The 24,084-nt window shown below is 35.6% G+C and overlaps 2 protein-coding genes across 12 annotated transcripts in view; both read left to right on the top strand.

Annotated features, from left to right (window-relative positions):
• The first annotated feature begins 3,869 nt into the window (after positions 1-3,869).
• On the top strand, positions 3,870-5,036 carry LOC137242183 (zinc finger MYM-type protein 5-like). The gene is made up of 2 exons (XM_067769548.1): positions 3,870-4,797; positions 4,982-5,036. Exons 1-2 carry the CDS (start codon positions 4,146-4,148, stop codon positions 5,002-5,004), a joined length of 675 nt encoding a protein of 224 aa, XP_067625649.1. The 5' UTR covers positions 3,870-4,145; the 3' UTR covers positions 5,005-5,036.
• Positions 5,037-15,844: 10,808 nt separating this feature from the next.
• Positions 15,845-24,084, top strand: part of Duox (dual oxidase) — a 238,480-nt gene continuing 230,240 nt past the window's right edge. For 6 of the 11 annotated variants that reach the window (XM_067765637.1, XM_067765638.1, XM_067765636.1 and 3 more), the window contains exon 1: positions 15,849-16,215. Coding sequence is in view for 1 of the 11 variants with exons in the window: in XM_067765639.1 (XP_067621740.1) it covers positions 16,179-16,215 (37 nt within the window). In the remaining 10 variants the exon portion in view is untranslated. Of the gene's footprint in view, positions 16,543-24,084 lie in introns of all 11 variants that reach the window. The other 5 variants (XR_010949522.1, XM_067765632.1, XM_067765631.1 and 2 more) reach the window with 5 other exon arrangements.

Below are 24,084 nucleotides of genomic sequence, written 5' to 3'. Positions count from 1 at the left end.
CTCAAAAATTAAGGGACTAGTTTACATACAAACAGACAGACGGACAGACGGACATGACTAAATCAACTCAGCTCTTCATCATGATAATTTCGTTATACTCAGGCCCCTCTTTGCCACTGGGCACAGTGGGCACATGCCCAGGGCCCCGCGATGACAGGGGCCCCCTCAGATCAAATACAAAGTCCCTAGTTCATATCAGATCAGCAAACGATAACCAATATTTATTACCAAAGAACTTATATAATTCGAAGTTACCCAGGGCCCCGCGATGACAGGGGCCCCCTCGGATCAAATACAAAGTCCCTAGTTCATGTCAGATCACCAAGCGATAACCAATATTTATTACCAAAGAACTTATATAATTCGAAGTTGCCCAGGGCCCCACGATGACAGGGCCCCCCTCGGATCAAATACAAAATCCCTAGTTCGTGTCAGATCACCAAACGATAACCAATATTTAGGGCCTTATTCTCTATTGCGAACGAAAGCTCAGACCAACGATTCGTCTCTTTTCAATTTCGTCTAGTAGTCATATTCTGTATCATTTTCGTTCTTCTTTTATTTTTATTACATTATGATAAAGAGATAACGTAAGAAAGGTAGCAGGCAAACGAAAATGTTCAAGAATATGGTTGCTAGACGAAATTGGAATTTGTCTGAGCTTTCGTTCGCAATAGAGAATAAGGCCCTTATTATTAAAAAACGTATACAATTCGAAGAAATCGAACCTAAATTACTGAATACAAGACAAAATTACAAGCTTTTACATGCGCGAAGCTATTCTACTCTCGCCCAAAAATTTGGATTTCTGACTTCAGCATGCTTTGATAAATTTAAATATATAATGGTATGCTAGGTTTGGTTAGGCTAAAGTGGCGACCAAAAGGGCACACTTAGGCCAGTATAAAAGGCGCGTTGTGATACCCTAAAGACACTGTTACACCTCATCTTCGAACCAATTTGAAGACTTAAGGAAGGCCATCAAGTCCTTGATGTGATACTCCACAATTTTGCAAATATTCTCCAGGAAGGGAACTCCCAGGCGACGCCGTCTAGAATGTCCTTTGGTGCGTCTGTTCCAGCTGGACGATTCCCGTAGGCGCAGGGCTGATGTCGCCGCTGCTCGGTACCTTTCTATATCTAGGGGAAGAAGTTCTAGAATGACCTGGAAAGCTGGTATACTAAATACATACACATTTTAAAGAAAAATCATCAGTAGTACTCACCAGCTAAGATGACTTCGTTTTACTCTCTTATATTTTCGCTCTCACCGGGAATTTATTAGCCAGCATAGAGTCAAAATATAACCCTCTTGACAGCAATGGCGGATACAGGGGGGAGGCGGTGGGGCGATCCCCCCCCCCCCCCCCCCCCCCCCCAGACCTACCTGAATACATATTGGGCGTGCTTAATTTGCCAGAAATTGAAATGCATTTTTTAGATTTCCGTAAAATTGAGATTGAATGAAATATTTCTTATCTTCTTTTGTCTGCTTGTCTAGCGAAAAAAGGTAAATAATAAATAAGTGAGTTTTGCTTTTTCCGCTTATTGCCGCAGATATGCCATGGTTTGTGAATAAAATAGTTGAAACAAGGTGACCTTGCAAAACATAAAAAAATTCTTCATATCACCAACCAACTTCATTTTTTTTTATAAAAGTTCCGGAACACACCTAATATGTCGTTTCATTTATGCAATATGAGAGCCACTGATGACCTGATACGAAACTTTTATTCTCTCTCAATTCGTTTCCAGGAATGGGGCTCGAAATCAGCTGTCTGTTCATTCAATTGCAAACAAAAGTTCATTCGTTGTAAACAAAAGTTCATTCGTTTCCAAGAATGGGGTCTGAAGTCAAATTATTCATCTCTTTTTTTCCTTTTTTGATTGCTGCAATAGATATAGATTCAAAATAACTCCACTTAGTTAAAGCCACAAGTGAAACCCTCTTATCAGAAAGAACTAGCTTCTACCTTTGAGCTGTATAAAATCATTTCTTGATTGTTTTTTGTTCGAATTCTTTCAATTAGTTGAGCTAATTTGAGTGCTTAAAGATAAATTCGATACGTTTATTTGTAATTATGTCAAAATGGTGTTCTGAAGTTAATCATTAATTTACATTACTGACTTCCATGGCAAAAATGGATTTTGAGCTTTCGGCCATGATCGCCCCCCTCATCTGGAGACCTGTATCCGCCCCTGCTTGACAGAAGGCCAGAGTGTAACAACGAAAAAGTTCCCAAAATACTCGGTAGTTCTGTAGTTTACGGGGAAACAGGTAGAAGTGATCAAAACGTTGAGCGAGGTATCAAAACGCGCGGTTCGGTGTTCCTAATAATAATCCGGATGCGAAAGATAAATACTACATATAAGCAATTCAAAAGTTCTCAACAAAAAACGTTAGCTACATTTTTTATTTTGACCATTTTCATCGCTTTTAATGACAGAACTTCGGAAACGGGAGATCAGTCCTCTTCTTATTATATTTCTCAATAAATTCAAAATTTCACTGTCAGTCCATGGTCGTATTATACATTACTGTAACCTTCATTTACATACTGTCACTCACAAAATTAAGTATACACTTGGTTCATGCTGAAAAAACCCAAATACAGTAGCTCACAGCTTAATTGAAATTTTTCATTTAAAATATCGGAAATTCCCTAACAGAAATCACATTAAAAAAATGTTAAAGGTCAGGAGAGTTAATCAAAATTTGAAAAATGGCCATCAAAATTTTCAAATCTTGTCTCAGAATTTCTAGAAAATTTTTGAGTATGCAGATTTATAGCCCAATCAATTTTAGTAGGTATAATAATGTGCAAGTTAGAAGCTCAAAATTTTTCAGAATTTTTTTTTGGGATGGCCATTTTTCAAATTTTGATTAACTCTCCTGACCTTTGATATTTTTTTTAATGTGATTTCTGTTAGGGAATTTCCGATATTTTAAATGAAAATTATCAATTAAGCTGTGAGCCACTGCATTTGAGTTTTTTTCAACAAAAACCAAGTGCATACTTATTTTTGTGAGTGGCCGTATCTATTTTTGTTTATTTATGTATCGATTTACTTTTATTATCATATTTTTGAAAAATAAGGTGAAAAAAATGTAAGTCGAAAAAATGTATAAGTCGAATTAAACAGAAATCTGCAAAATCCCCAAAAACTTATGTTAAAACCAAGGGTTCAGTTTTATTCATTTTTCACAGAGTGGCAGCAGTAAAAGATGTGCATTTTAACAGCACTCTCTCGAAACAAAGAGTTAAAATCTATCTATACTCATCAGTGTGACTCGCTCCATTTAAGCTGAGGCTACATCTAGCAGCACTACACTACACGACAAAGTATTATTTTATTCTTATGGAGCATATCACACCTAGCGACAGCAGCACCACACGACACGATATAGTTGATCAAATAGGCAACAATTTTGTCGTGTCGTGTAGTGCCGCTAGATGTAGATTCACCTTAACGCGTTCAAATAATGCGACAATTCCATTTAACTGCATTTTCGATAATAAATTTCATTCAGCCAACACAAGCGAACGAAGCAAAGCATCAAGCTCCAAGTTTGAATTTACGACATGAAACTGAAAGTCACCGAACGATTTAAATAAACCAATTTGGCTGTCGGGAATTCCCCTGTATTTGTATGTGGTGTTGTGACGTTGTTTTGTTTGCAGTTGTTATTGATTGCTCTGAGGTATTCTTTAATTAAATCATCGTTGGCTTGTTTCTTTTTGTGTTAGCGACTATTTTCGATGTAAAAATAAATACCTGCTGAAATATATTATAATGTCGAAGCGCTCATATCCTAGTGGAGCTGAAAAAAGGAAAAAAGCTGTACATCAGAAGGAAGTAATTGAAAAGTTTCCAAAATTAACATCATATTTTACTACTACTACTACTGGAGAAACTTCTGTAAGTAGCAACCAAACCAAAAATCGTCTACATGATCAGTCGTGTCGTTCACAAATTGCGGAAATTTTTGAATCCCCATGTTCTTCAACAATTTCCACCAACTTTGGAAAAGACATGGAATCAGAAAGCGACCGTCCCTATGACGAAAGAGTAACAATTCGGTGATTTCACAAATATCGACAATTGTTTCAGTAGAACAACAACAGTTTTCCAACGCAGAAGAAATGTCACACGATATCGCCGATTATTTTCATGAAAATTTTACAGAAAAAAGTCGCGAAATATTGATTCGTAAGGGACCTGCATATTTACAAAACAAAGATTCTGACTTTTCTGATACATCCAAAACCTACACAGATGGTGATAGATCAGTAACTAGGTATTTCAACAAATCACTGTTTATTCGCAAATTGAAAAACAATGAAAGCGTCGAAAGAAAATGGTTGTTGTTCTCGCCATCCAAAAATTCTGTATTTTGTTTTTCATGCTCTTTGTTTAACTCCTCTGATTTAAATCTATGCTCTTCGAGTGGATGTAGTGATTGGAAGCACATTAATCACATAATTTTAGCACATGAAAATAACCCAGCACATAGGCGATCTATGATAACTTATCTAGCACGAAGTAAAGCGGTTGGTAGAGTAGATATTGACTTAATATCTCAACATCAAAAAGAAGTGGATTATTGGAAAAATGTACTTAAACGGATTGTAGCTGTTGTAAAATTTTTGACATCGAGAGGGCTTCCGTTTCGGGGTGACAATGAAATCCTAGGATCTCCTAATAATGGAAATTATTTGGGATGTGTGGAATTATTGAGTGAATTCGATCCATTTATAGCAGATCACTTAAAAAACTTTGGGAATCCTGGAAAAGGTAACATTTCTTATTTATCAGCGAATATTTGTAACGAGTTTATTGACGTAATGGGAAAATAGGTTCTAAAAAAAATTGTAAATGAGGTTAAATTAGCAAAATATTTTTCCATTAGCGTTGATAGTACGCCCGATCTGTCTCATGTTGACCAGCTAACTTTTATAATTTGATACGTTCATGGCAGTGTTCCTGTTGAAAGGTTTCTGACGTTTATTCCTATTAAAGAGCATAAATCTGGGTTTTAGCGGAAATCATCTTGAATTTTTTAGATAACCATGATATTCCCATAAAAGACTGCAGAGGACAAAGCTACGACAATGCTTCAAATATGTCGGGGAAGTATACTGGTCTACAAGCAAGGATCAAGGAGAAATGTGAATTTGCCACCTTTGTACCATGCGCGGGACATTCATTGAACTTAGTAGGTGTACATGCTGCTGGGTGTGTATCGGAGGTAACAAAGTTTTTTGAAATGGTTCAGAAAGTGTATAACTTTTTTTCGGGCTCTACTCATCGATGGAATATATTGACAGAACATTTAGGATCAAGAGAAGTTGTTAAAAGTCTTTCACAAACCAGATGGTTAGCCCGAGCAATGCAGTAAGCGCCTTGCATGAAGGTCATGAACAAGTTATAGAAGCTTTGATATCCATCGGAAACGATACAGAACAGGCACGAGAAACTAGAGACGAAGCGCTTAGTCTGTCGAGAAAAATGGAAAAATTAGAATATATTATACTAACGGAAATTTGGAACTGTGTATTGAAAAGAATAGACAAAATAAGTAATTATCTCCAAAAGTAAACAATAACACTGAACGTTGCAACTAATATGTTAACTTCACTTGATGATTTTTTTATTAGCCTCAGGGATAAATTCGTCTGCCAAAGAAGGAAACCCGGAATCTGACTACGAGGACCTATCTCAAAGAAAAAAACGCAGAAGTTCTCGCCAGATTTTTTTTTATGGCTCTGCACCGTCAGTCAAACTGAATGGAAGAGAGAAATTTAGAATAGAAACCTTTATTCCCCTAATTGATACCCTCAGCGTTCATCTAAAACAGCTATTAAGTTCGTATCAGAATATTAGTAAACGTTTTGATTTATTTTTTCGCCTGAAAACTCTGAATCCTGAAGAGTTGAGACAATGTTGCAAAGAATTTGCTGAATTTTATTATGAAGACGTTAATGAGAAGGAGTTAGAAATAGAATGTTTGCATTTAAAAGAATACTTGAAAATTGATGACAGTGAAAATAAGGATTGCATATTAAAAATATATCAGCTTTTGAAAGAAAACCAAATTGAAGACACATTTCCAAAAGTAGAAATCGCTTTGAGAATCTTTTTAAGCATGATGGTAACTAACTGCAGTGGAGAACGCTCCTTTTCCAAATTAAAAAGAATTAAAAATGAATTAAGAAGTACAATGCTTCAAGAGAGATTAACCAGTTTATCGCTGATGTCCATAGAATCTGATATACTAAAAAGCATAGATTTTGAAGAAGTTATTAACGAGTTTGTCCATCTGAAATCTAGAAAGATTCCTCTTCAAATAACATAGATTTTTAAACACCAACTTGTATATACTCAAACAGTAACTTTTGTGGACAATATTACATTTATTTATTAGTTTCATGTGATTGTTAATCAAAATAAATATTTAACCTGGTTTACCTACTTTCTTTGTCTATTCTAACAAAATAGGGTTCCGTCAAAGTCATAGGGGCCCATTATCCTAATGTGCCCAGGGCCCCCAATAGGTTAAAGACGGCCCTGGTTATACTTAATAGTGGGTTGAGATTCGTGACGAAATTAGTATACCATTTCATTTTCACGAAAGGTATAAAAAATGATAGTCACGCATCAAAGATGAACCAATATCCATATAATACGTTAGTAATAGAACCCTTTACTGGGGATATATCATTCTTAAAAAAAGAACCGTTCTGAAACTTTTTAATGGATTGAAGCGGAGTGCGAACTCTGAACTCCTGTATTGTAAGTCCTCCGCACTATCACTAGGCTAAGGCTGAAGACATAGTTGAAGCGAGAAGCATTGCTAGAAAATAAATATGAAAAGCTTTAAGAGTTATTTGTTATGGAAAATTATAAAAGTTGTCAGAGTGCCAGAATCGTTTCAAGATTGTAAAATATTGCTTCTCCCTTAACATAACTTATAGTACTTATACCACTCGGCCGCCAATTTAAAATTTTAGGGAATCATTTTAATCATATGAAAATCAAGCATTTTATCAAGATGAAATTTTGTTATAACGTCCCTAGTATTGTTTTTCATATAAATAAGGTTTAAGCCCTCTGCAGACGAGTCGGTTCGTAATCGTATCGGACTCGTCTTTTTTATAAAGCGACGATGACGACACACTGTCAGAGTACAAAAAAATGGTGCTAACTTATGGCGGGAGCACTTCTCCTCACAACTAGACAGCTAGGCAGATGGAGAACCGATACCGCAGTCACTGCTACCGGAATATACCTTCCGCCACCCGACCTTCTCGACTTAGAGATAGCAAGGCGACTGGTAACGAAAAAACCCGCCAAGCTGTTTAAACACGGAGGCGAAGAGCTGGTAAAAAATTGGCTGAAACTACTACTCAAAATATGCTCAGACAGATGAACGCCTCCGGATTGGAATTCCGTGGAGACTACCGAGGAAAAAACCTATCTTATACCTCGTATAATACTCATGATAACAGAATCGAGATCGTGGTCTGAACTGATGTTGCACTGTTTCCGCAAATAAGCCAAATATTTCATTTTATTTCTATAGAAGGGCCTATAGAGATTCAACTCTTCAATCAAACTCCAAACAGCCAACGGTCTCGACCCACTATAACGGCGGCCCTATTTTTTAAAACCAGTCATATTTAAAACCTTCACGAAAATAATAGTTTCGCTTACTGACCTGCTCATCTTTACGCTAGGTAGAAATTTTTCACGTAATTTTGTTTAATGATAAATTGTTTTGCTCTGAGTGGCTCTACTCTTTCTTTCGTGAGTCTGCTCGAAATAACACTAAAGCAATCTAGATAACACAGTTTTGTGCCAACAAACATAAATCAGTATATTTTAGTTAAACCTAGCATTAAAACGTATCGGTTATTTTGAAATTTTTTTTCTGAAATATGTTTCATGTCATGTTTGCCCTAATCTGCTTGGTCTATTCATTTTTGACAGTTACTACTCTGCTCTGCTCTACATTTGTTTGTTTTGGGCTCGATAAACAGACCTAATAAATAAAATAAATATCTCAAATATACATGTGGAAAATTACCACCATGCTGCAGTTGAAGTGAAGCAAGAATATTTAAAGCAACATCAAAATTTTAGAAACCAGTTCTCTTATTTCGAAAAAAGCGTAAAACATGTAGTTCTCGTCCCGACAATTTGTAGGGGAAATCAAAAGGAACACGACGCAAGTTGGAAGAGAAGCTTGGCCTTAAATCTCCTCAGCAGTTATCACGCCTTACATTTATTTTATACAGTAGTAGTTTGTTTCAGCTTTCATATTGTTTTATATATGAAAGCACCCTGCTGGTTAATGTTCGTTTTCGCTAGAACTGGTACTCCCTTATTTGTTTTTTTATATTTTTTTTTACCAAAATTATTGCTATCAAAGATCCAAAAGTTGAAAACATATTTTTCCGATATCCTGCTAACATAAGCTTACTACAATTAAATGGCGGTCTCCTACCATCTTTTGTTCGATCCAGTCTGAGTAGTATAATGTTACGAGTTTTGAGAATTCTTGATTATTCTATGTTCTTTACTTACAACACTACAACGCTGGTAGCAATTCACAATCAAATTTCTCGCGTATTTCGCTTAAAACGTTTAAAATAAACTGATTCATTACTACCCGGCTTGCGATGCTTTTATACTCTCAGTTGAATCGTGCGCCTATTTCTCCTAGGATACTGAAAGCCATCTAATCAATTCAAAAATGTCCCTCATGGAAAACATTCAGCATACATTTTTTGATTTCCAGCGAGTTACTCGCCACTTGTAGCAAACTGTTGGTTGGCTCTTATCATAATTTATCCTCTTTGCAGAAACGAGAAATAAACAAGCAAGTATCAAATTAGATTTCAAAGATATTGCATTCGCGAACTTCCGTGTAAAGCAGCCGAGCGTAACAAAATTTTAGTAGGACACTTTCACCACACCACAAGCTTTAATACAATATTTAACATAATTAAGCACACAAACTACACTGATTGTAGTTTTAGAGGCTAAAAGTGACAGATTAGCTGAATAAAAAATACACACGTAATTGTTAAATAATATATACAGACAGTGGTAGTTTAAGACTTTCTGCTGTGGTGAGTGGTGAAAGTTTCCTACCACAATTTTGTGAAGCTATCCTTATACTATTTTTCGCGCATGAAACATCTTTGTATTCTAACGTATTTGCAAGTATTCGAGATGGCTTTCAGTATCCTAGGAGAAATAGGCGCACGATTCAACTGAGAGTATAAAGCATCGCTCATACCACGGATCCCAATGATTCCTACAGATTTGCCATTCAATTTTAAGCTCTTACACTTTCCTGTACGTCTTGCTTTTGCAGTTACAACCAACAGAGCACAAAAACAATCGCTTACTGTTGCAGGATTAAATTTATATAGTCCGTGTTTTTCCCATGCCCAGCTATATGTTGCTTGCTCTATAGTTGGAACGCCAACAAATTTGTTTATTTTTGAACCGAACGCAAACACCAAAAATATTGTGTACCCACTTGCATTACAATAAGATACAATAATAAAATGTTTTAAACGAAAATTTTACCAAATATGCGTAAAAAATTTAATTCAATTTACAGAACAATAAACTAAATTATCAACAAACAAAACAGAAAAAATAACGATCTCGGGCGTTACAACGTACACCGGATAAAGCTAATACATGTATATGTGTGAGTAATGTACCTTAAGGAATTGGTCTTGGATTGATCTATTGTGTCTACATTTGGGCACAATTGATCCCCTTAAGTCCCTTTCGGTATGTTGGGATTATTCAGTTTGAAATCTATGTAGCGCACTTTAAAAAAATATTAAAAAAACGGAAACGAAATGTGTAAAATAAAAAAAATTACAGATGTTTGAATCGAATAATTTAAGAAAAATGCGGAGGCCTATACCGATCCTAAATTACAACGACTTAGCGACTACGCTGGAGTTAGGGTAAAATTTTTGGAGAATATTTTTTATTCCTTTTCGAAAAGCGGGCGAACAGTTTACATCAAAAATGTTTGGTGGCTTGGCAAACCCTTCGATTATGTTTCTGCCAAAAAAGTCACCTTAGCAATTGCTTATTTCATTATAAACCGGAAATGAAAATAAAATAATTTGAATTATTGTTTTATTTAAAAATGGATTACATCGGTGAGTATCATTCTACTACGATTGGGGTTAAAAATGCGACCGGTACCTATTTGAGGCCTTATTAAAACGAAAAAAGACTAGTCTTCACATGTTCCCATATGGGTACAAGGGGGATTGAATGATCGATCCCTTTCGGGTATAAATGGGTACAATTAGTCTCTTCATAGTACATGCTCAAACAAAAGGGAACAGTTCAACTCATATAAAGAGATCAAAACTAGCATTGGTCGCATAAACCTTTGCGACTCATCCCGGATTCATCCTCAACTAATCACAGTTTTTGTAGTGGTCATCTTCGCCCTTGACAGATTACATGCATGTGTGACTATTTCTCTTTCTTCTTAGCTCTTAGCTGCTGATCACATGTATACGAAATATTCTTGTCGCTCCTAGCTTTGCTGTTTACATGCATGTGTGGCTGCTTGCTTTGATTTGATTTTATACTCAGCGTCTTTGCACATAGAGTATATTAACTTTGATTGGATAACGGTTGGTTGTACAGGTATAAAGGAGTCGAGATAGATATAGACTTCCATATATCAAAATCATCAGTATCGAAAAAAAATTTGATTGAGCCATGTCCGTCCGTCCGTCTGTCCGTTAACACGATAACTTGAGTAAATATTGGATATCTTCACCAAATTTGGTACACGAGCTTATCTGCACCCAGAATAGATTGGTATTAAAAATGAGCGAAATCGGATGATAACCACGCCCACTTTTTATATATATATTCTGATAAAATCAATTTTACAAATATTATTAATGATCATTAAAATTTAATAAATTATAATATTTGAAGGCAAATAAAAATATTTTTAAAATATTTTTTTTTTTTTTAGATGAAAATAATAAGCTATATCTTAGCGGAAAAGAGCTTGTATCAATAGAATTTTACTTTCTAAATTGAATTATATCTCTGTTTCGGGAGCCATAACTCGAAGAAAAATTAACATATCGTAATGAAATTGTATACACATATGTATTTTCATTATAGAACAAAATATTTCTAGTAAAAATGGACGGGATCGGTTAAAGACCACGGCAACTTAGATATAAAACAGGTTTAAAAGGGTCGTAGACTAGAATAATAAGCTATAACTTAGCTGGAAATAGCTTTGAATCAATCAAGTTTTATTGTAAGAGGAAATGGGGAGACATTTTTTAAACGGGCGGTGCCACGTGTTATGTAGAAAAGTAGTTTATCTGAAATGAAATGTACAATTAAAGTTGACGCTGAGTATATAATGTTGCGGTACACCCGAATTTAGACACCTTTACTTGTTTATTTTTCTTTTGTAGTGCATTTATTTACTAGCAACTTATCGAACTGCTTATATTCGCCACTATATGTTTTTTGTTAAACTTCCCTACTTATGTTTACCTATGCCATTGCATTTCAATGCCCCAAATTTCTACAGGGTTAATAGGATGTACATAAGTATAGTTAGTTTTAACGGGAAAATTATGACAGTCACTCGCCCAGTCGTCACCAAGCCAATGAGTCAAACTTTTAATAAAAATTAAAAAAAAAATTTTTATGTCTGTAATTTGTAATTTTACATGTAATAAACAGCTGAAATCAAATGACGGGTGAGAATGTAAATGCAACAAAGAGCTCAAACCAAAGAGGGTTAGAAAGATCAGCTAAGCAAACATGAGACACCAAACCACACTTCTAATATTTTATAAAAATAATAGAATTTTTTTTTTTTAAACTAAATTTTACCACATTAATATTTTTAAAGCAGGAGGGAGGTATATATCTTTAGAAGAATCGTCATTACTGACTCGACTGTTTTCATTCTTGCATTTTGATCAACATGAGAAATCTATTCCCAAGATTCGTTAAGCGCTGTATCCACAATCTAAGAAAACACTCAAAAAATTGTTTCTTTTTTATTTGAAAATATGTATTTTCCCTTATCAATACTCACATTTTTTACAAAGTTTCGGTCAAGGTGCGGTCTGCATGCATCAATTGAAACGTATATTAATTTCTTGGCTTAAATTTATGGTGACCGGATCTGCATCCGGCAAAGAACCATCAACATAGATAACACTCCCGAAGGCCTTCGGGGAGTGTCCTCGCTGAGTCCGATCGGCCATGTTCGGCGCTCCGATATTTAAATCCGAAAACATTGCATACGGGAATATTTCAAGGTATTTTTTTATTACCTTTTTTTGGAATCTAAGCGAATTGTCTTAACTGAAACTAAACTCGAATATAATGCCAATGCCAAAATAGCTACAATATGGCACAAAACAGGCTCCAAAATTCAATTAAAAAAAAAAAAAACAACTCATAAAACGCTTTAAGGTCTTTGGATAATGAAAAACATCCACGAAAGGCGATCTGTCCTCCTTAAAGGCTTCGAAATGAAATCATTTACGAAAAAAATGCTTTGAAATGATTGTTTCGCTTTCAGTTAACTTTGAAGGAATCTTCTACATCTTCTGAAAAGAAATAAAATATTATTGGCAGGGTCAATCAATTTCAGACTAGTTTCACACACTTTTGCAAGAAAAGGCCTCCTAAAAACACAAGTCACATCATTTGAATTGGCTAATGTACGAAAGTGTAGAAAAAGCTTGTCATCCATTCTATCTGAACCTCAATGACTTTCGGCAACACTACTGGTCTGATACTTTTAGCGCAGCATGTAATTGATTGATTATAACGCCAACAAGAGCCGTTGTATGCAAACAACTTTTTAAATCTCATTTGCCATGTGCGCTGAGAGGCTTCAGATATAGCGAACAGAGGGTTTTTTCAGAATTTGAAGTATTTGAATAATACCCTATTGTCGACTTTCACACTGTCATAAGTAAAGCTCAATTCTATCTAATTTTACCCGAGGATTTTGTTAGCGGTGCCAGAATTTTTCAATTGGTTTTCGCTTTCGAGATATGTCATACAATTTTAAAGCGCAACTATTTTTCTTGAAAATGTTTATCTGTCTTTAGGAAGGCCCGTACGTGCTGTTATTAAGCGTATTGGGGAGTTCAGTAAACCAGGCATATTTGAAATGAAATTATGTTAAACTAATAAAGCAAAACTTTCAATTTTAAAGGAAAAGCGTGATCCAAAATGAAAAATCCGTTTCGATATTCAGATTTAGTGATACGAAAGCCTTTCGAAAAGTTCTGGCTGGAATAGTAAATAATAAGTTCAGTTCCGACTGTGGTATGTAGTACAAGCAGCCCGAAAAATATTGATAATCACCCAGATTTTCCATAAAAAAGGGGCTTCTGAAGGTTCTTCACCTTTTTCTAGCTAGAACCATTTCCACAGAAAATGCTCAACAGTCTCTTTTGTAGTTACGTATTTACAATTTCTGCAGTGGTCATTATCCATATTGTCTGCATGAGTGCCCAAAGCTCAAAGACTGGTGCAGACCGCTACCCAGTAGACTCCTTGTCCTTTTTTCGTTGTAGTATGGCCGCGGTGCTATTCTACCTTTTCTGAGCTTTGTTCACATAAAAATCCCGAATTACCAACATGGTTACCCCCCTGCCTACTTCGACTCTGGTAATTCCCTCACCTTCTTCCGCGCCAACTCATCATCCCGTTTCCTTCGATTCCCCATTGTTCCGGAACCAAGATAATGGGTATTTCCAGTGTGTCGGTTAACCCGGCTATAAGTTTCTTGCATGCCCCTACCAGCTTTGAGCTGGTGCTTCTAGCTTATTTAATGCTGCTTGGATGTCAGAAATGATGGATACTTTGCCCGTTATATTCCGGACCTCAAGTGATTTGCATACCTGTCAAATCGCAAGGACTTCCGCTTAAAACCTATGCGTTGAAATCTCTAAGGTATGCGTATATATTCCAACCCGCTTACCTGAATCCATTTTAGAGTCATCGGTGAAGATTAGTATGCCGTTATTAGCTGAAATCGTGCCTCTCTTCCGAAAAACTTACTCTTCGGTATTGGTAGGCAACTTTTTAAAGCCACAACTATAATTTATGCGTTGGTAGAGTCTGAAGTGGTTTGTCATTTAAATTAAGTTAGGAGTGGCACAGATATCAGATCTTGAAGCAGCAAGTAGCACAGGTCCTAGGAATCTTTAGCAACTGCCAAGAGAACGTATTTAGTTTTTAGCATATAAAGGTCCTGATTTCTAATAGGGTTTTTGAATTTGATCGTTGGATAAACTTCTGGTAGCACCATGAGTTCGTTCAGTCTATGTGATGTCCAGTTCAACCTAACCTAAATTACAACTCCGTAAGTGTCTTCCATATTTTGTGCGTACTCGGGACGCATACTCGGCTTTCAGCTGAGTTTAGGATTTTGCTTATTACATTCTTAACACTGTTAGCTGCCATTGGCAAAGATAAACGAGACATGCAGTAGACAGCTAAAATGAAGAGGTGCCATTGGTGCCCGCTGCCGTATCTTGCACCCGAGTGTAATTAAATCAAAAATAAAACCACAAAAAACTCAACGCATGACAACGAAACACCAAATTACAAGAAATACGTGTAAAAGTGCCTACATGCTTAAAGTAATATTGAACAACAGTAATGATGCAGGCTAGAAAGGTAAGGAATGCAAAATGGAACGAATTATATACAAAAAATTGCGCATAAAAAAGAAATAAAATTAAAAAATAAATAAAAGCAAAAAAAAAGTAAAAACAAAATCGCGCAACATGGGTCATAACATAAGCAGGCAACTAAAACTAAAGAGAAGACAATCACTAAAAACAAAAACGCTAAAAATAGTTGAAGAAGTAGTTGTACCATGTGGGGGTAAGAAAAAAAAAGAGAGAACAGAAAAAAAAAACAAAATACCGACCGATTCGACAAGCAGCTGGCAGCTCCAACACCGGTTTCATCAACTGCTATGTGCAAGCATATGTACCAACACAGCTGTTGACAGCAACGGCATTTAGAGATGGGAGGTCCTCGGGACTTGCGTTAAAATAGAAAAATACACGGCGCGATAATCCACGAATAGATTTCAGGCAGAGTTCTCTTCAAATTTATGTGGTGTTCCTTTCAATTTTTCCTACAAATTGGCGGGACGGGATCTACATATTTACGCCACCACCAGGCGGCATCTACAAGCCCGATGAATTTTCACTGAGAAGCATTTCATGGCAGAAGAAAGTGTTTGCCAAATCAATGCCGAGGGATGACCCAGCTTCGAAAAACTATTTTCTAACTGAAATATCTTGTATATAAATTTTTGATGTTGCTTGTTGTTGATGTTTTGGTGGGAGTTGAGCACAGGATATTCGGTGTGGGAAGTGGGTCTTCGAGAGTGCTCTTCCGGCACTAGTAATGTCAGTTTTCAAAAACTTGGAAACACTTCATTCAAACAAAATTAAGAGACATAAAAGTAATATTTAAAACCATGGACTCAAATCGGGTTAACAGGTAAAATAACAGCTAAGTTGTTATCAAAGTTTTGCCAGTTATTTGAACTTGTCTTAGAAACAAAAATAAGAACCAGTGATACAAGTCTGAAAGAGCTCGTGATAGTTTCCGCAGGAGCTTAAGTTTTAATGTCGGGATAGGCAGATATGGCATTTCCCGTGTACATCTCTAACAAAATTAAAAAAAAATATATGCTCGAGTCAGCAACAACATAAACAGCAAAGTATGTACATATGTAACTTGGCAAGCAATGAAGCGGGTTAGTGCAGCATACAGGTTGGATTCAACGACGACGACTGCTTTGCGGCCCCCGACAATGTCTCACACCTTACGTCTATTTACCCTCGCCCAAGCTTCTCCTTGTCTTTGGAGCTGTGATGATGTCGTGGTTGTTGTTTGCTTGGCACTTACTTGCTTAATTGTTGTTCGTCGTTTGTCGTGTTTGTGGCTCAAAACTTTGCCGTGGCTCAAATCGATCTTCAGTGCTCGACGTACTCTTAGCGTATGCGGACGAATTTGGTGGAATTAGCGGTTTAAAAAGTGTATAATAATAGTGAAAAGTGAAAATAGCAACAAAACAAAGTTAATTTTACATGGTTTTGTTGTTGCTTTGCCTAACTGCAATGAGAAGTGAGTGCGCATGCGTAAAGAAATACACAAAAAGAGTTAGCAAATTAAAAAAAAATTGTGGTCAAAGTTAATACGTGCAAACTAATATAAATTGAACGAACGTGAAAAATTTAAAAACTTTAAATATTTAAACAAAAAATGTAAAGATTTCTCTTCATGCAATCGCTATTACTTTTTACGCGTATTGGTTGCAGATGTGTAATCGAGAATTTGACATGAGACACGACTGCGCAGTGCGCACCACCAAATTTAAAGAGCACGACTGAATGTAAATGCCAATTAGGAAACCGCAATATTACTTAACTTCGCTTTCGAAACCCCGAAAAGGTTTTTAGCCAAAAAAATGAGCAAAAATTTTGCAGAGCTAACGTAAATGGCATCTACATACGTGCCATCTCCCAACATGTAGTCATATACAAATGAGTTTTTAGGCTCAGTTCCTCATCGAGCTCCAAGCAAAAAATTTTTTGCTTTTTTCTTTCATTTTTCTTTTCTTTGTATATATCAAATAAAAATGAATTTATCCCGGAATTTTTAAATGCTAATAAAATATAAAATTTCACTTCTATTGAAATAAAAAAAATTTATAAAATTATTAATTCATAAATAATAAAATAAAATAGTATGAAATAAAATAAAATAAAAGAAAACAAAATAAAAAAATAAAATAAACTAAAATGAGGTCAAATAATAGCAAATAAAATAAAATTAAATTAAATAAAACACAATAAAATACAATTAAATAAAGCAAAATAAAACACAATACAATTAAATAAATTATAATAAAATAAAACAAAATATAGCAAAATAATAGAAAAAAATTAAATCAAATAAAAATAAAATAAATATAAATATAAAATAAAACCAAAAAATGCAATAAAATAAATTAGACAAAATGAATCGCAATAAAATAAAATAAAATATACTTAATTAGAATTAAATAAAATATAATTAAATAATATAAAAAATAAAATAAAATAAGAAAATAAAATAAAATTAAGTGAAACGAAATAAAGTAAAATAAACTAATGATGAAATTAAATAAAAAAATAAAATTAAAAAAATAAAATAATTTATTTTTATAAATGTATAATAAAAACTACTAAACTAAACTAAAATAAAATAAAACAAAATTAAATTAAATTAAATAATAATAAACAAAATAAATAATATTTGAATAAAATAAAGTAGAATAAAATAAAACAAAATAAAACGTGGTGTAATGGTAGCGTGCTCCGCCTACCATACTGGAGATCCTGGGTTCACACCTCGGTCAAAGCAACATCAAAATTTTAGAAACACGTTATTCTCAATTAGAAGAAAATTTTTCTAAGCGGGGTCGCCTCTCGGCAGTGTTTGGCAAGCACTCCGAGTGTATTTCTCAGTGAAAACTCATCTGCCTTGCAGATGCAACTCGGAGTCGGCAAAGACAAATAAGTCCCGCCCCGCAGGCCCGAAATTGGAAAAGAAGCTGGGCCTAAAATTTTTTCGGAGGTTATATATATTTATAAATAAAATAAAACAAAATGAAATTAAATTAAATAGTAATAAATAAAATAAAATATAATATAATTGAATAAAATAAACCAAACTTAAATTAAAAAAAAGTAAGGAAGGCTAAGTTCGGGTGTAACCGAACATTACATACTCAGTTGAGAGCTATGGAGACAAAATAAGGGAAAATCACCATGTAGGAAAATGAACCTAGGATAACCCTGGAATGTGTTTGTATGACATGTGTATCAAATGAAAGGCATTAAAGAGTATTTTATGAAGGAGTGGGCCATAGTTCTATAGGTGGACGCCATTTAGGGATATCGCCATAAAGGTGGATCGGGGTTGACTCTAGAATTTGTTTGTATAATATGGGTATCAAATGAAAGGTGTTAAAGAGTATTTTATGAGGGAGTGGGCCATAGTTCTATAGGTGGAAGCCATCTAGGGATATAGCCATAAAGGTGGATCAGGGTTGACTCTAGAATTTGTTTGTACGATAAGGGTATCAAAAGAAAGGTGTTAATGAGTATTTTAAAAGGGCGTGGGCCTTAGTTCTATAGGTGATCGCCTTTTCGAGATATCCCCATAAAGGTCGACCAGGGGCGACTCTAGAATTTGTTTGTACGATATGGGTATCAAAAGAAATGTGTTAATGAGTTTTTTAAAAGGGTTTTGGCCTCAGTTCTATAGGTGGACGCCTTTTCGAGATATCGCCATAAAGGTGGACCAGGGGTGACTTTAGAATTTGTTTGTACGATATGGGCATCAAATGAAAGGTGTTAATGAGCATTTTAAAAGGGATTCGGCCTTAGTTCTATAGGTGAACGGCTTTTCGAGATATCGCCATAAAGGTGGACCAGGGATGTATCTAGAATTTGTTTGTACGATATGGGTATCAAATGAAAGGTGTTAATGAGTATTTTAAAAGGGAGTGGGCCTTAGTTCTATAGGTGGACGGCTTTTCGGGATATCGTTATAAAGGTGGACCAGGGGTGACTCTAGAATGCGTTTGTACAATATGGGTATCAAATGAAAGGAGTTAATGAGCATTTTAAAAGAGATTCGGCCTTAGGTCTATAGGTGGACGGCTTTTCGAGATATCGCCAGAAAGGTGGAACAGCGGTCACTCTAGAATTTGTTTGTACGATATGGGTATCAAATGAAAGTTGTTATGAGTATTTTAAAAGGGAGTGGGCCTTAGTTCTATAGGTGGACGCCTTTTCGGGATATCGTTAAAAAGGTGGACCAGGGGTGACTCTAGAATGCGTTTGTACAATATGGGTATCAAACGAAAGGTGTTAATGAGTGTTTTAAAAGGGAGTGGGCCTTAGTTCTATGTTCGAGATATTGCCATAAAGGTGGACCAGGGGTGATTCTAGAATTTGTGTGTACGATATGGGTATGAAATGAAAGGTGTTAATGAGAATTTTAAAAGGGAGTGGGCCTTGTTCTATGGGTGGACGCCTTTTCGAGATATCGCCATAAAGGTGGACCAGGGGTGACTCTAGAATTTGTTTGTACGATAATGGGTATCAAATGAAAGGTGTTAATGAGTATTTTAAAAGGGAGTGGGCCTTAGTTTTATAGGTGGACGCCTTTTCGAGATATCGCCATAAAGGTGGACCAGGGATGACTCTAGAATGCGTTTGTACAATATGGGTATCAAACGAAAGGTGTTAATGAGTATTTTAAAAGGGAGTGGGTTAGTTCTATAGGTGGACGTCTTTTCGATATATCGCCATAAAGGTGGACCAGGGGTGACTCTATAATGTGTTTGTACAATATGGGTGTCAAATTAAAGGTATTAATAAGAATTTTAAAAGGCAGTGGTAGTAGTTGTATATGTGAAGGCGTTTTCGAGATATCGACCTAAATGTGGACCAGGGTGACCCAGAACATCATCTGTCGGGTACCGCTAATTTACTTATATATGTAATACCACGAAGAGTACTCCTGCCATGATTCCAAGGGCTTTTGATTTCGCCCTGCAGAACTTTTTCATTTTCTTCTACTTAATATGGTAGATGTCACACCCATTTTACAAAGTTTTTTTCTAAAGTTATATTTTGCGTCAATAAACCAATCCAATTACCATGTTTCATCCCTTTTTTCGTATTTGGTATATCATTTATCGCATTTATTTCATTTTTCGTAATCTTCGATATCGAAAAATTGGGCGTGGTCATAGTCGGATTTCGGCCAATACCAATACAAAGTGGGTTCAGTTAATTATGTGAACTGAGTTTAGTAAAGATATATCGATTTTTGCTCAAGTTATCGTGTTAACGGCGGAGCGGAAGGACAGACGGTCGACTGTGTATAAAAACTGGGCGTGGCTTCAACCGATTTCGCCCTTTTCACAGAAAACAGTTATCGTCCTAGAATCTAAGCCCCTACCAAATTTCACAAGGATTGGTGAATTTTTGTTCGACTTGTAGCATTAAATGTATCCTAGACAAATCAAATTAAAAAGGACGGAGCCACGCCCATTTTGAAATTTTCTTTTATTTTTGTATTTTGTTGTACCATATCATTACTGGAGTTGAATGTTGGCATAATTTACTTAAATACTGTAAAGATATTAAATTTTTTGTAAAACTTTCACTTTAAAAAAAAAAATTTTTTAAAAGTGGGCGTGGTCGTTCTCCGATTTTGCTAATTTTTATTAAGCATACATATAGTTATAGGAGTAACGTTCCTGCCAAATTTCATCATGATATCTTCAACGGCTGCCAAATTACAGCTTGCAAAACTTCTTTATTACCTTCTTTTAAAAGTGGGCGGTGCCACGCCCATTGTCCAAAATTTTACCTATTTTCTATTCTGCGTCATAAGTTCAACCTACCTACCAAGTTTTATCGCTTTATCCGTCTTTGGTAATGAATTATCGCACATTTTCGATTTTTCGAAATTTTCGATATCGAAAAAGTGGACGTGGTTATAGTCCGATATCGTTCATTTTAAATAGCGATCTGAGATGAGTGCCCAGGAACCTACATACCAAATTTCGTCAAGATACCTCAAAATTTACTCAAGTTATCGTGTTAACGGACAGACGGACGGACGGACATAGCTCAATCAATTTTTTTTTCGATCCTGATGATTTTGATATATGGAAGTCTATATCTATCTCGATTCCTTTACACCTGTACAATCAACCGTTATCCAATCAAAGTTAATAAACTCTGTGAGCTCTGCTCAACTGAGTGTAAAAATAAAATATAATAATATAAAGTAAATTAGAAAAAAAAAATTAGAAAAATTTTATTAAATTAAATTTAACAAAGTGAAATAAAATGAAATAAACTAAATAAAATAAAATAAATATAGTAATATAAAAAATGGAATGAAACTCAATATCTTAATTTAAAATAAAATATAGTAAAGTGAAGTAAGTAAATTCGAAAATACATTGACACAGTTTGATAATACATGAAATTAAATAGTTAGTTAATCATTAAAGCCAATTAAAAAATATTGATCAATATCAATATTGATAAGTTTAGTTTAAATTCCTCTTACTAAATTTTTTGTCACTGCATATGGGAATGAATATCTAGATCCGCTTGCTCAACGAACATATGTAGTATATATGTATGTAAATGTGCGGTTAATGTTATGGAAGATTGTGTTTTTGCCTTTCCGTTTTGACAACCGCACCATCAAAATAAAAAGCTTATAAAAAAGTCTCAGTCGTACATACATACATATGTACAAGCAAATTTACCCGCTTCGTCAACACCTTCAGAGCGCTAGTTTTCTATACGTTTTGCTTAATTCTTTTGTTTACAGATAAAAAACAAGTAAAGGTGTCTAAGTTCGGGTGTAACCGAACATTATATACTCAGCGTAAGCTTCAATTGTACATTTGATTTCAGATAAATTACTTTTCTAAATAACACGTTTAAAAAATGTCTCCCCATTTCCTCTTACAATAAAACTTGATAAGTGAAATATCGTTGATTCAAAACAATTTTTTGCTAAGTTATTGCTTATTATTCAAGTCTACGACCCTTTTCACCTTGTTTTATATCTAAGTTGCCGTGGTCTTTAAACGATCTCTTCCATTTTTTAACACGCTTTTATTAGCTTGGCCTGTATGTAACGGAATCTTTGAGCTTAATTTCCACCGGTTTCTAGAAGTCTGATTAATTTGAAACTTTGAATACGTATCAAGGACCGATGACAATGCATTAATGTGGTGGTGTGGTGACATAAGGTCAACGGACATAGGGTCAATTGGCGTTATTACCACTTTGAATGGCCACAAGTTTGATTGAAACTATTTTCTATCAAGGCTCGATGACAATGCATTAATGTGATGGTGCGGTGACATAAGGTCAACGACCGTAAGGTCAATTGGCCTTATTACCACTTTGAATGGCCATAAGTTTGACTGAAACTTTGCACACGTATCAAGGCTCGATGACAATGCCTTAATGTGATGGTGTGGTGACATAAGGTCAATTGGCGTTATTACCTCTTTGAATGGCCCAAGTTTGATTGAAACTCTTTTCTATCAAAGCTTTATGACAATGCAATAATGTGATGGTGGGGTGACATAAGGTTAACGGACATAAGGTCAATTAAACTTATGACCACCCCAAATGACCATAGATTTGAAACCTTGCACATAATGCAAAAAACGCATTCCTTTATTAATGATAGAAGTGGATGCATGGCACATCTACGAAAGAGCATACTGGAGCCCTTTTTAAAACGCTTTTATTAGCTTGGCCTGTATCTATCTATGTATCTATGTATCCATGTATGTATGTAACGGAATCTGGAGTGGAGTCGAGAGCCCCGGTAATGCAGAGCTCCGAACTATGTTGCACCTTTTGAAGCATTTTAAGATAGGTACTTTTAGCTAGTGCAGGCCACCAGACCAAGGCACCATAAAGAAGCATCGGGCGCACAATGGCGGTGTAAATCCAGTAGGTCACTTTAGGGGAGAATCCCCAGGAGGTGCCAATTGTCCTCTTGCAGGTAAACAGCTCTGCTGCTGCCTTCTTGGATCGGTCCACTATATGGTCACACCATAATAGCTTCCTGTCCAGAATGACTCCCAATTGACTTGATCGCTAAACGCTAAGAACGTACCCCCAATTCTTGGCGGTGTAAGATTTGGTAATTTGTACCTCCTCGTGAAGAGGACAAGCTCGGTTTTATCCGGGTTGACTTCCAAACCTGCGGCGGGTTGTACTCCTGGAGCAGCTCCAGGATGTTAGCTGGGTCCGTTGGCGTCACTGGAACCCAGGCTCTAGCCCTTGGTCGTGAGGGGATATCACGCGCCTCCACTACCTTGAGGCGCGCGCCCGCATATACCACCCCTAACAGCGTGACGGCGGCCCTATAGAGGATTACCGACCTGTCGTCGTCACAGGCAATTAGCTTGACATTGCCCTGGAACCATCCTGCATCGGAGTAAGATGGCGGGGGACCAGGGCTGTCTGTATTAACCTTACCGGCCACCATATCGAGCGCGGCCTCGATCCACTTCCACTGTTGTTTCGGGATCCTGCCAACTTCGCTGCTCTCGTCTATAATACCAATGATCTGCCGAACCTTGGCAATTTCGGCGAAAGGCCGTGTCCAGCCTCCCTGCGTCTTGGCCCTTTTCGGTGCCGTGGGGTTGGATTCATCCATGGACCGCTGGCGTTTCGAGGTTTTATCACTCTCGACTAAAACTTTTAAAATTACTTGAACTAAAAAATTAAAAATAAATAATAGTTTAAAAAAAACTAAAAAAAACACGCTTTTTTAGCAAACCGAACTAAAAAATAGAAAATAATTTTCAATTAAAAAGAGTTTATATAACAGTAGCAGAAGGTCAAACAATCGTTTATAGTTAATCACCTCAAAATAAAATTATAATAAAATTTAAGTTATTAACAGAATAATTTAATTCATAGTAAAAAGCGTGGGGTGCTTGATATTGAATGTTACAATCATTCTATTGGCAACTATCTGAGAGGAAAGATATGAAATGTAGTCAAATGCACCCCACGCTTTTTACTCTGAATTAAATTATTCTGTTAATAACTTAAATTTTATTATAATTTTATTTTGAGGTGATTAACTATAAACGATTCTTTGACCTTCTGCTACAGTTATATAAACTCTTTTTAATTGAAAATTATTTTCTATTTTTTAGTTCGGTTAGCTATAACAGCGTGTTTTTTTAGTTTTTTCAAACTATTATTTATTCTAGAAATATTTCCTGCTATAGGGAAAATTTTTGTACCCAATTTTATTACGATCCGTTAATTTTTCTTCGAATTATGGCTCCCGAAACATAGAAAATTGCTTAGTCATAAAAGCAGCGGTGCCACACCCATTTTCAAAAATTTAAGAGTTTTCCAATTTAAT

The sequence above is a fragment of the Eurosta solidaginis genome, chromosome 2, assembly GCF_040869045.1.
Source record: "Eurosta solidaginis isolate ZX-2024a chromosome 2, ASM4086904v1, whole genome shotgun sequence".
In the NCBI taxonomy this organism is placed as follows: Eukaryota; Metazoa; Arthropoda; class Insecta; order Diptera; family Tephritidae; genus Eurosta; species Eurosta solidaginis.
The sequence above is the reverse complement of the archived record's forward strand: the minus strand, read 5'-3'. Positions and strand labels throughout refer to the sequence as shown.

Bases quoted from the DNA above. Each gene is read 5' to 3' on its own strand.
- LOC137242183 (XM_067769548.1), top strand. From the start codon at position 4,146: ATGTCACACGATATCGCCGATTATTTTCATGAAAATTTTACAGAAAAA. The intron at 4,798-4,981 runs GTAACATTTCTT...CGTTCATGGCAG, and splicing joins CTTTGGGAATCCTGGAAAAG to TGTTCCTGTTGAAAGGTTTC.